General features: G+C 39.5%; 1 protein-coding gene across 11 annotated transcripts in view; it reads right to left on the bottom strand.

The window, feature by feature from the left end:
* DYRK1A (dual specificity tyrosine phosphorylation regulated kinase 1A) overlaps positions 1-13,637 on the bottom strand; it is a 134,004-nt gene that overhangs the window by 15,398 nt on the left and 104,969 nt on the right. For 10 of the 11 annotated variants that reach the window (XM_079761996.1, XM_079761990.1, XM_079761994.1 and 7 more), the window contains 5 exons: positions 12,942-13,061; positions 10,888-11,076; positions 6,704-6,851; positions 1,585-1,871; positions 317-463 (listed from right to left, as the gene is read on the bottom strand). In XM_079761996.1, the coding sequence (XP_079618122.1) occupies positions 317-463; positions 1,585-1,871; positions 6,704-6,851; positions 10,888-11,076; positions 12,942-13,061 (891 nt within the window). The remainder of the gene's footprint in view (positions 1-316; positions 464-1,584; positions 1,872-6,703; positions 6,852-10,887; positions 11,077-12,941; positions 13,062-13,637) is intronic. The other variant, XM_079761987.1, reaches the window with a different exon arrangement.

Here is a 13,637-nt window from a genome sequence, read left to right as displayed (position 1 = left end):
CACCCCCTCGTGCCTTCGTTATCATCATTTTCTGTTATATTATACTTAAAATCTGTAAAATTTGTACCAAGATACTTAACATTTTCTTATTTTTTATTGTTCTCCTTTACTAGCAGATTAAAAGTTCTCACTTCCCACCTCATCATTATATAATAACTGAAAAAATTGATAATATAATTCAAAACTACCCTAATATTTGAATGATTACATTGGTAAAAAGACATCTTTTCCTAAAAACAACTTTCAGATTCCACTGTCAGACTAAAAACAAAAATAAATTATGAAAACAGAATTTTCAAAGCAATCCACCATATACCTCATTGGCTCCACTGAACAGAGGTTCTCCAGTGTGCATTTCAACCAAAATACACCCAAGGGACCACATGTCGATAGCAAGGTCGTAAGGCATTCCCAGTAGCACCTCTGGAGACCGGTAAAAGCGACTCTGAATATACTGGTATATCTGAAATATATTCAAAGTAAGTTTTAATTGTAGACAGTATTGGATTAACAGCACTGATCTAATATTAACCGGAAGAAATAATTATCTAACTCCTAAATTGGGGTTCCATTTCCTGATTTCAAAGCGGCCTATGAATATTGTTTAAAGAACTAAACATGTCCCAGGAATGGCTAGTCTGCCTGTGAAATGCAAACTATACACAATTCAAGTCCTTTCATTTAGTTCAATCCTAGCAGGTAAAAAGAGACATCTTAAAGCAAATAATTATGCCTTACTACAAGAAAATATTATTGAGAATAATTTATTTTCCTATTAATTATTCTTTGTTGCTATGGCTGGCACTTGGTTTACCATTAATTTAACAGCTAAACTGTATTTATAAAGTTAACCCTCTTTAGATTAACTTAGGTACACTGTAATGGACAATCCAGACATCTGTACTATACTAGTATCACAGATGAATCCTAGAGACATTGCCACATAAAGATTCAATCAGGAGTTGTTTCTGGTTAACCACTTCTCTGCCCTGTCCCCCTCCCACCTCAATCTAAGACTTCTTAGAAAACAAAATATTGAGGTGGGTTATTTTCAATGAAGTAATCTGAAATGTCTTCACAGACCAATTTATCTTCACTTAGCCATTGTAATTTCATATCTAGAAATATCAGCAAAGCAAAGAAAGTTTTATGAAAAAAGACAGAAAACAAAATCCTCCTAAGTACACTTTCTATGTGAACACTCAAACCAGGCAGCCAGCAATGCGATGTTGTTTCTAACCAGTGTTTCTGTGGCTCCGACCTAAACCTACAGCCAGGTCTCCAAGCTTCATCTCATGTCCCATTAGCAGGTCAGCCCAACCTCAAGGCCTCTCAGAAAAGAAAGCCTCATTCAAAGAAACCAGGAAGAACTACACATTTCCAGATTTTTATGAGCCAACATCATCAGTAGGCCCCAAAGACTCCCTGCTACTAAGATTACCTATTTCCCACCTGACACAAGTTAGTATACTATTACCTCCAGTAATGACCTCTGCACTGCGTACACATTACTAACATCTCACATATCTACTGCCTCTATTTTACGTAATTCTATTTAACTCACAACTCCTGAAATGTACTTACCCGCTGCCCCAATTGACAAGAACTGCCGAAGTCAACAATCTTGATTGCACTGCGTTTGGGGTTACACAGAAGGATATTCTCAGGTTTTAGGTCACAGTGAATGATACTAAGTTCTGGAGTCGCGAGGAAAAGCAGTGCAGTGCACATCTGTTGTGCAAACTTTCGTGTTAGGTTCAAAGAGACACCTCGAAAATTGGTGTTCCTCAACAAGTCATAGAGGTTGTAGGACAGCATTTCAAAAACTAAACAGAGATGGTTTCGAAACATAAAGTGGCGTTTCAAATGCACTGAAAGAGAAGAGTTGCCATTTAAATTATACATAGACCAATAAAATGAGAATAATGTATGCATGAACTCTCAAATAATCTGTAACATTACAATGTCAAATGCAGAGTGAACATCAAGTTAAAATTTGGAGATCAGCATTCTGCACTAACAGCAAATTCTTTAATCAGTTAAAAACAGCTAAATTGTTCATCTGCTGAATTAACCAGGTGCACTGTCTGCCAGAAAGCAATATAATGGAAGAAGTACCACCAAAATGCCTTGTTTTTAAAAAAGGTAACTCAGGTCTAAAAATATGAGTAGCAACGTGATGAACAGCCCTAAGAACACATCAGTAACTGCCCTCACTCAGGAGGGAAAGCACCTTTTACCGCCCGGGGCCCTGCCTCACATCCTGTTTCAGTGCCACCCCAGGACCGCAGGTCTGTGGTAATGCCGTCCTGCGCAGCCCTCTCTGGGAAGGCTTTGACATATATATACAATCTGCTTGGCTGACACTTAGGTTTCACTAGTAATTTTCGGTAACAAGTCAAAGGAAAATACAGATTTTTCTTTCTTTTAGGCAAATATAGCAAATGTCTAAAAATCATGCATTAGAAGGCATAGTTCATAAAGCATTTGATTATGTTCATCAAACTGGTACATGAGACATCTTGTGCAACACTGAAGGTTTGGGAAAACTTCAAAATAAAGTTCAATTACAAGAAATTATAAGTAGACTTATGAATGGGGAAAGAGTAGAGAACACATTACTTGCTACCCCTGTTGACCCTCTATAAAGGCTTCATACTCATGAAGCTGTTTCAAAGGTTGTTCTTTAAGTATTAACACTGACTTCACATCAAATGAGGTCATTCAATAAAAGCTGCCCTTCACTATAAACATTCTTACATATACCAAACTAGAGGCCTGTTGCACAGTATTCGTGCAAGAATAGGCCTTCCTTCCCCTGGCTTCACTCCCAGCCGCCCAGGAGCCGGCAAGTCCTCGCTTCTGTCCGGAGCACTGCTCCTGTAGCTCCCTCAGCCGCCCTCCCCTCCCCCTCATCGCAGGTGACCCACCCCTTCCAGCCCGCTCCACACCTGCATATGCAAATTAACCCACCATCTTTGTTGGGTTAATTTGCATACTCACTCTGATTGGCTGCAGGCATAGCGGAGGTATGGTCAATTTACATGTTTGTCTATTATTAGGTAAGATGGAGCACCTATAACTCAGTGGGAGTGATAGGAAACCACCATTTATCATGGGTGCCTTCATTTTGGTCTTCTGTATCATAAAAACAGGTTTCTCTACAGATCTATCTAGAGTAACTATGACAGTATTCAATGTCTGGTCCCTGAGGAAGGGGACACATTGAGTTGTCCTGGTAACAATACTGCTTTTAGATCACTCCTGATACACATGATCTAAAATTAGAATAAACAACTCAATATGAATACTACATGACTCTGTAGGAGTCTATAGTAGAAATCAACACTCCGCAAATAAGAATCCTTAAATGTTACATAAGAATGTATAACATCTGCTCTTAATCACTGAAGTTCACGGGTTTAAAACTAAAAACACAGCTCGTGTGACAATAAGACACCCAAGAAATGGTCCATGCAAAAGTTTTAATATGAGTAAGCAGTAGCTACAAAAAGAATGCAAAGGTAATTGATGTCAGAATTCCAATGTGATTATGAAAATCCCTCTAAGAAGCTCTGAGATTAGAATGCTTTGAATCCTCCTATATAATAAAGCGGTAATATGCAAATTAACCCTCACACCCTCACAAGATGGCTGCCTACAACCAGGCCAGCAGGGGGGTTAGTGAGGGATGACCAAACGACTGAATACGCAGGCTGTGTGGGGCGACCAGGCTGGCAGGGGGGTTAGTAAGGGACAACCAAACGACTGAACAAGCAGGCTGCATGGGGCAACCAGGCCGGTAGGGAGGGCGCAGTTGGAGGCAACCTGGCCAGCAGCAGGGGGCAGTTAGGGGCGACCAGACAGGTGGGGGAAGGGGCAGTTAGGGGCGATCAGGCAGGCAGGCATGTGAGCAATTAGGAGCCAATGGTCCAGGATTGTGAGAGGAATGTCCGGCAGTCAGACATCCCCCAAGGGGTCGTGGATTGGAGAGGGTGCAGGCTGGGCTGAGGGGACCACCACCCCCCCCCGCCCCCGCTGCCCAGTGCATGAATTTCGTGCACCAGGCCTCTAGTAGAAGATAATCTACTCAGCTCCACTTGACCTCCCTACTCAGTCCTTACTCACTGAGCATCACAATGTGCTAAGCACTAAAGATGCTGTCAAAGAATGCTCAAACTCAAGTATACCTGTTTAGTCTTTTAAACTAAACTTTGGGGAAAATAGATAGGTTAGCAAGACTTTGTTCTACACCTAAATGGAATTTTCTTTTAACAAGACCCTGGCAGGTACTAATAATCCAGGTAAAAAATTATGCTAGATGGTAAAGCAGATTTTTTAAGAGTTCCAAGACTTAAGACTATAAAATCATCTGAATAAACTATATCAGTCAACCACTTCAAAATATAAATAAATTATCTATACTAATAAAAGGGTAATATGCTAATTAGACCGGGTCGACCGGACATCTTCCGGACGTCCGACTTTCTTCCGGACAGTTAGGGGGCGACCAGGCCGGCGGGGGGGGGGGGGGGGGGGGGGGCAGTTAGGGGGTGACTGGGCCGGCAGGGAGGCGACCAGGCCGGCAGGGGGGCAGTTAAGGGGCGGCCAGGCCAGCAAGCAGAAGCAGTTAGGGGTGATCAGACCAGCAGGTAGAGTGGTTAGGGGCGATCAGGCAGGCCGGCAGGCAAGTGGTTAGAAGCCAGAGGTCCCAAATTGCAAGAGGGATGTTTGACTGCCGATTTAGGCCCCATCCCAGGGATATCCCCCAAGCAGTCCCAGATTGGAGAGGGTGCAGGCTGGGCTGAGGAACGCCCACACACACACGAATTTCGTGTGCCGGGCCTCTAGTTTACATTATAAAAGAGCAATAGGACTTTCAGACACCTTAAATTTAAGGTATCAACTCTATTGGTATGTCTGCATCTAATTCTAAAGTTCTTTATTTGTTGTTTTCCAATATTAGAACCTCTATTTCTTGTGACACTGCATTCACAATCTTCCTAAAAGAGCTTAAAAACTCATCCAAAAGAATATCTGTAATGACTTATACAATTAATGGTCATTCATCAGTTTACCAAAAACAAAAATGATTGCTGTTATTATCTAAGAGCTGAGTAGCTACCATTTACTAAGTACTTACTATATGCCTGCCATGTTTTCTTTCAATAAAGCAGGGTTAAAATATTAGAACAACACATCAACATTTTCTCTCAACTTTAGCAAACATTCAAAATAGAACACACAAGAGTGAGAGGAAGGAGGAAGGCGTGCCCAGTGACCACTTTATAAGCCGAGCATCCTTAGGGTCCTTCTTGTGCTTCTAAAGCCCCTAGAGTGGAAATGGGCTTCACTATACTAAGTTATAATCACAGTGAACAGCAAATGTTCAGTAAGTCTGAATAAAAGAGGTTTTAAATACTAATGTTATTACTACCAATTATATCTGATATCTAAAGAGAAGGAACCAAGTTAGAAAAAAAAGTAATAGCATAAGCTCTTTTTATTGTACAATGGGGAGTGAAGGGTGTTTCATAAATGGAATATAACCCGAGTATCAGAACATTATACCTTTAACGTACATTCTCTTGTTTCAACCACATTCAGGGGACTAAAAAGACCATTAACACCACAATGTCCTCCCTTATTTTCTTAAAAAGGAGCTTGCTAAGTAAAATTTAACCTCATATTTATCAAGTAAAGCCAGCATTCCTGAATTTAAATTGCTATGGATATATACCTACAGGAACTTCTACCATTAATTGATTCTAAGGTCTCTATCATAAAACTGATGGCATCTGATATTTATACTGGGCAGCAATTGTTTCCTGGTAGCACATAAATTATTAGCATCTCACAATCACTGGCATCTTAGATTTGGTTAAGAAGAGCATTGAAGAATGGATAATTAAATGTTTTGCCCATATACTAATCGGCCCTAGACATCACTATTTTCCTAATTCTTCTGTCTCCTCATTTTGTTTTCATAAGAAAAACACCATATGACAATGAAACAAACACAGCCTGCGGAGTTAGGCAGAGATAGGTTCACATCCTATCTCCAGAGCCCTGGGACCTTGGGTATCGTTCCTCTTTATAGAAACCACCTGTGAATAAACATTCTACCACTTTCCTTACAGGACTGCTATGATTATTATAGATGATGGAGGAAAAGCACAAGAATGTGATAGGAGTTCAATAAATGGTGGCTATTCTCTCTTTCCTGTTGTAGTAAGTCCAACAGCTTTTAATGCCACCAAACTTATATAAACAGCCCGAGGAGCCAAGATCTTGACTCAGCCATACCAAAAATGGTTCTATAACCATTAAGAACAAACATTCTAGTTTACTTCTCATTTCTGATCTATATTAGAAATGGTTAAAGTTATCAGGAAGATTTTCTGGATAAATGTCCATGATGAAAGCAAACAAAAGGGACTTTTTAGACCCCCTGACCCTCCAAAGTCACTATTCTCATTGTTTCTAAACTGTATGCCATTTATAATGCACAGTCCCAAAAACTTAGCATATTATTGCCAGATCAGGTAACTTATATAAATCCATGCCCACCAACAGAAATAAAGAGCTGAATTTTTAGTCAGTCACGTTAAAGAGAAAATCAATGTAGTGTCATACGAAAATAACCATTATCTCAAATTTCTGGTCTGGATTAGGCACACTGCTTTGTCTCCTGTTTGTTTACCTATGTAGTATTTCATTTCAGTGTCATGTTTGTTCATGAGCTCAAGAAGCCGCACTTCTATCTGGGCTTGATTCAAAAAAGCCTTCTTGTTCTTTATTATTTTAATGGCAACCCATTCTTGCTCCACACGATCATATGCCTTTACAACCTAAAAGAGAAGAAAGAGGAATAATTCTCTATTTCACTAATGGCAACAATTTCCCAGCAGTTACAATTCACCTTAATTGTACATTTACCTAACTCATTTCATGACGTTCCTACTTAGAAGAGATCCTATTCCTTTCCATTCAATATCATTCATTTACCACTTTACAATCACTTTAAGTCAATCTTTTCTATTGAATTTCTTTTGCATCCTTATAATATTTCTAAATATCTACAAAATAGGTAACTTTAACAAAATTAGATTAACTATTTTCCTGCTTCAAAAATAAATTATTAATTTTAACAAGTGCTTTGGTTTTTCATCTTTCTTATTAATTAACACTGTAAGACAATTCTGTTATATTCTTTTAATGAGAAAAAACCTGGTTTAAATCCTAAGTATTAGTGTAAAATATATCAAAAGTCCTAAGTCACCTGAAAAATGTAGATAAATTTCTAACTTTAAATTAGATTTTCATAAATAACATAGGTATATAAAATAAAAATTAGTTTATACTAAAAAAGTCAAATATAAATTACCAGAAAAGTTCCACAATACAGGAGTGGGCAAAAGGAGGTTTACAGTTGTTTGTATGGAAAATAATACAATAATTAATACAAGAATAAACTGTGTTTCACAACTATAAATCTACTTTTGCCCATCCCTCTATACACTTAATGTCATAGAGAATTTTGATGGTTTTAAAATGAGAATCAGTGCTAAGGTAAGGAGTGTTCATGACTAAATCACCATGCACACTTCTCATTTTAAATTTACTCATTTAAAATGAGTTTCATGTTAACAAAGGGATTTACATAAAAATTAAGAAATCAATATAGATATAAGAAACTATCTCTACAATCAGGAATAGCGACTATAACTGATTAAATAAGTTATACTTATAATATTATACAGAATCTGCACATTCAGAAAGTCTGGGGGTGCAGGTAGAATTACAAGTGATTCCACCCTGTAGGTTGAGTACCACTGACTTACAGAAGAGAACAGAATGTATGTTCCAAGATTTATATCAGTCAGGATAAATAGATGGTCAATGACAGAGTGTAAACGGCTCAGCTGAAATCAAACGTGGAATGAGAAGTGCAGGACCTCTAGTTCCACCCAATACTGAAAAGTACTACCTATTGCCTTTTGAGGCAGAAGCTGCCCCTGGAAACACCTGACTAGCTGCCTGCACCAGTGCCTCTCTCCCAATAGAATCCAGGACAAAGGCCATTAACAGGCCCCAACTCTTTACTGACTTAGCAAATAGTTAACCGCTAAATGCCAAAGCAATGGCTTTTAACCCTGAATTACACATTTAATAGGTAGTTTTTAAAAATACCAATGCCCAGAATCCAGTCACAGATTCTGATTTAATTGGTATGGAGGCTAAGCATCAGTCCTCCCCCGCCCCCGCCCCCGCAGCTTCCCAGGGAAATTTCAACATGCAATAAGGATAGCCATTGGCTAAAGAAGTGAAGGAGCCCTTATTTAACAAGGATCTGGCAGAGACTTCAGAGAGTCTAACAGAGTCAATGGAGGACATTATCCGGTGAGTGGCAGGTCCTGAACCAGAGCACACCAACAGCATATGAGAGGGGCATCAATCTGACCTGGTGAAGTGAAGTTTTATGTCAAAGAGGCCTACATTTTCACAGGTTTACAGGAATTAGAGTAGAAGAAAATTAAAGTGAAAGAGGAAGAAAACATCACTCTGACCTCAGAGACTGAGTATTTAGGGAAAGCGAAGTTTAGAGAGTAGGCTACATGGCCATAATTTTCATGGTGGACATCACACAAGTAAAAAAATCCTGTTGATAGCAACTGCTTACACGTTGGTGTAATTTTCAAGGTGGAGACAACAATCCCTGTATCGAAGGTGTTGAGAATCACTCTCAAAAGCTGGTTTCAGAAGTAACTTTCCTTAAGAAACTTTGAGAGAGAAACAGAAGCTGTTTCTAACAAAACAAATAATCCTATATAATAAAAGCCTAATATGCTAACTGGTCATTCGTTCAACCGATCAAAGCATAATAGCTAATGATATGCTAAGGCCGCTCAACCACTAGCTATGATGTGCACTGACCGCCAGGGGGTAGACACTCTTGACCAGTAGGTTAGCTTGCTGCTGGGGTCCGGCTGATCAGAACTGAGTGCGACAGGCCGGACAGTCCCTGGAGCCCTCCCGCGGTCCCTCTCCAGCTGGCCAACCTCCTGCATCCCTCCCTGGCCCCTATTGTGCACCGATGGGGTACCCTCAGTCTGTCCTGCACCCTCTTGCAATCCGGGACCCCTCAGGGGATGTCACAGAGCCGGTTTCAGCACAATCAAGCAGGCCAGGCTGAGGGACCCCACTGGTGCACGAATTCGTGCACTGGGCCTCTAGTACTTTAATAAAAGAGGGACTCCCGACACACTGAAATACCTCCAACTAAGAAGAATACGAGGTTACAAATCAAGGGAAAAGCCCCTGCATTATGTAAAATCACTAAAATTCCTTGAAATCATGGAAGGGGCAGACATATAAATGGAACAGCAAAGCCACACCAAAGCTCCAGAGGTCTTCTAACAATCTTGCTCATGTGTCCTTACAAGCTTATTTAATAGCATAGATTTTTCTGGGTCTACACCCGTGGCTGCTAATGGCCTACAGTATACTTTTTGTCCCAAGCATGATAAGACTGACAAATGACGAATTTGTTCCACACAGGTTAAAAAGAGGTATATGTTACTTTCTCTCCAGGTAGGAACAGGTAAGTAAATGCATGCAGGTTCCATAGTTACAGAAAAACAAAATAAAAATTTAAAAGGTAGTTCAGGATGAGTCATTTTGAGACCCCTTCTATCCTCATCATTAAGAAGTCAAAAGAAGTAATTGGATTGCAAGTTAATGACTGGCTCATAGCACAAAGGTTGCAAGACAAATATTCTGGGATTAACAGTAAATCACACCTCAAACAAAAAAGAGCTCTGTGACTCAGTGAGATAGAATTTACAGTGCAAAGAGATGGGGGAGCCACAGCCACCGAAAACGCTTTTTAAAGTGCAAGGAGGAAGGCTGGCTAGCTATTGGTCTGAACACAGCTGATGAAAGAGACTACTGTATTGAGGTTTTTGTGCTTTGTGTTGGAGCTGGGCGGGCAGGTGAGGAAAGGAGAGTTATGGGTAAAGAAAGAGGCCAGGAATGAAGAAAAAACAGTTTCCTTGGAGTTCCCAAATTCCTTGTTGTTCCTGATAGAAGCTCCCAGAATGATCCTCTTAATGCATCCAAGTGACCCCATCACACTCAGCACTGCTGAATGCTGTGCGGACGGAAGAGGAGAGGCCTGACAGAGTCAGAAGATGAGCTGAGAGAAAAACCCCGGGCACAGCCCCTGGCTTTCCGAGCCTCCAAAAAGGGAGGGCACCTGCCGTGCCAGCTAAAATAATGATTCTTTGCTCCTTGAGGAGGAATATCAAACAGGGGTCATTATCTCTAGCATTCATAATGAAGAATCAGCCATAGACTGCACAAAGCCCATATGAACTGCAGGCCCATATTCGTGATTAAACTCGAACTCCCAGTGCCGACTGGTGTGGCTCAATGGCAAGAATCGATCTATGAACCAGAAGGTCAAGGTTCGATTCCTGGTCAGGGCACATGCCTGGGTTTTGGGCTATATCCCCAGTAGGGGGCCAGTAGGGGGCCAGCAAGAGGCAACAGATCAATGTTTCTCTCTTATCATTGATGTTTCTATCACACACTCTCTCTCCCTCCCTCTCTAAAATCAATAAAAATATATACTTGTATATATATAAATCAACCTCTTAGTAACGTAAGTACTTGGCAGCTGTATAAATAAAGAAAAAAGGTCCAAAGGGATTTGGACAGCTGACACATTTTACTATCTTTAGAGAGCTATGACAATCCAAATACATACCCGTTGTTTAGATCTATTTACAAACACTGAAAAACATGCCACTGAGGAAAGGGTATAACAACATCATTCACTAAGAAATTGAAATTTATTAAATCCAGCATTTTCCATTCAATTACCTGTCCAAAGGAACCTTTGCCTATTAAGGAATCAATTTCGTAACGATCCATCCACTTTTCCCCGTTTTTCACAATGTAATCATAGTTATCGTCGTCGTAACCATCGTTGTAAACCTTCCGCTCTTTCTTATGACTAGAATCGTCTCCCTGGCCCTGTTGGTGCCTTCGCTTCTTTTTTGCATAGTAAACCTGAAATGAGAACATACAGCGTTAATTGTATAACTTAAAATATTATGGACTAGGGGAGCATATATCAAGAGGCAAATCTGCTATTCGTAGGAAATTAATGAATTTTTATTCTTTATAACAAATACAAAAAATAAAATAAAAATTTTCAGTAGTTGCTATTTGAATTATAGAATGACACTGATAAATAACCAATGAAAATTGTCTACAGTAAAATTCACTTTAAAATTATACTGTGTATCCCTGGCCAGTGAGGCTCAGCTTGTTGGAGCGTCGTCCCATGCACCAAAGGGTCGCAGGTTCTATTGCCGGTCAAGGCACATACCCAGGCTGCAGGTTCCATCCCCCAGGTGGAGTGCATATGGCAGGAAAGCAATCGATGTTTCATAAGGCAAAAGATTTTATAAATGAAAGTTTAAATGTATATAAACTGATGTTTTACTAATATAAAGGCCCTCCTAGACATGCTCAATTTTTAAGCCTATAATAATGTAACAATTAATAAAAAACATCCTGTCTCCCCACCTCACCCCGCCCCCGCCCAATACTAAAGGCCATAAACCTGGAGGCTGATCACAGATTGGTTTATTTTCCTTATATCTGTTTTTCTTACAAAATAGTTTCTAAGATCAATAAAAAACAAACAAACAAACAGGTGAACTAGGCAACAGTCCAAGTAATTGGTAACTAACTTTAAGGAAATTATAAATTAGGGTTTCACAGAATAGCATTAGAAAAACTCTAGTTTACAAGGTACACTACATTTAAAAACAAGCTTCACAAAGTTACTGGTTAACAACAGATTAACAGTGGCTTTTTAATTTATCAGATATTAACAAATTGACATTGATAAATTATTAACAATTTATCAGCTATTCTTAATATTCAAAAGCTAGTTTGGCACCACATCTTTTATAACACATTAATTGTGTGCAATATTCAACTCAGAAATATTCCTCATTGCATTCATTCTAATTTTATTTTGTCACATTAATATAATAATATTGGCATTAACAGCATCAAAGTGCTGTGAAATGTGTACCTACAGAAGAACGTCTTTTTAGCTACACGGCTCTGAAGCTGTGGAGGAGAAGGCTCCAACGTGAAGAGAGGGGACTCACACTGGGAGAGGGCAGAAAGCACAGGCACGTGCTCTTCTCCGAAGCTCCCTCAATAACCAATAATGGAGCTGGAGTTGAGGCTAAGTAGCAAATGGCAATCAAGTCAAAGGGCTAAGACAATAGAAAAATAATTTTTGGTGGCAAAGAGCCAACTTGGAAGATGAGTAAGTTGAAATGCTATGTTTTTTATCCTACCTACTTCCACCCAAAAAGGCTTTTAGATACCTTACAATTAAAAGAACACCCATAAAATTTAAAAAGACAACTTAAAACCACAGAAATATAGATCAAATACACTAGGCCAAGTGCCTGTTAACTAGTTATTAAATATATCTCAGAGTTTCCTGACATCCACGGCAAAAGCAAAAACAGATATATAAAAATTTAAGCAAAATTCTAACTGAAACATACTTTTATAGTGGTCACTGCGCCCTCATGCTGCCCTTTCTTGTTTTGGAGAAGTTATTATAAAAATGGTAACTCAGCATTTATTAGGTAAAACTCTGGAAAAAAGGGGAAGCTATCCACAAGTAATTTTTTTTTGCAGTCCTTGTTAGTATATCTTCTTTCTTTTACATAATTATATCGTCTATAAATCATTAGTTTACCAGTCTTCACAAAAATCATCCAAATGACAATCACTGGGGTAAAAAAAAAAAGTTTAGTATGTTTAAATAGGTCACAAAATAACTTTTTCCCCTATTCTATTGATAGAGAGATGCTGTTATAACAAATCAATAGTCTTACCTCATTAATATGTTTATATGTTTTGATCAAGTCAACAGAGAGTTTTCTCAGCGGAGCAGTTGCTGGATCACGGAAGGTTTGGGGCATCCGCCTCTGTAACATGACAATATCAGGCATCACCTTAAATAGACAGAAAAGACTAGCACTTTAACTTTACTGTACTGGTATAAATTCCCTCTTCTGTATCCTGTGTATCTTTTAAAAAGGCATCTACATTAGATGATTATACGTTCTCTCTGTTATTTCTTTCAACAGATTCCACTGAAGAAAACCACTGGAACAAATCAATGAAATTAGCAGATAAATGCCCAGCTGCCCAAGGCTTCAATCCTGTTCCCCAAATTAAACAGTGGGATTACAGAGACACCCCTGGTTTAAGAGACTCGCAAAGTGCTGCCCAAGAGGGCTTCTCCACCATACAACTAGCCCAATGAAAAATATCTTCTGAATGACTCCTAAAACCTGGCCTCATTCAAGACTCAGTGGGCATCACGAAGCTGGCCTTGGAGGAGGACTGGGGCTTGGTGCTGCAGAAGGACAACTCCCAACAACTAGACTCTGCCCTGTGACAAGCATCTGCCCTGTAAGCAAGGCTGAAATCTACTCTCATTTCTTTAACAACTGAGTACATGTCCTCCACATCCCCCCTTTCCCGCTTTCCCTGCTCTGTGACTCCCCAAAGCACATCAGACAGAT

Source organism: Cnephaeus nilssonii (assembly GCF_951640355.1).
Source record: "Cnephaeus nilssonii genome assembly, chromosome: 3".
Classification (NCBI taxonomy): Eukaryota; Metazoa; Chordata; class Mammalia; order Chiroptera; family Vespertilionidae; genus Cnephaeus; species Cnephaeus nilssonii.
This window is presented reverse-complemented; position numbering and strand designations above follow the sequence as displayed.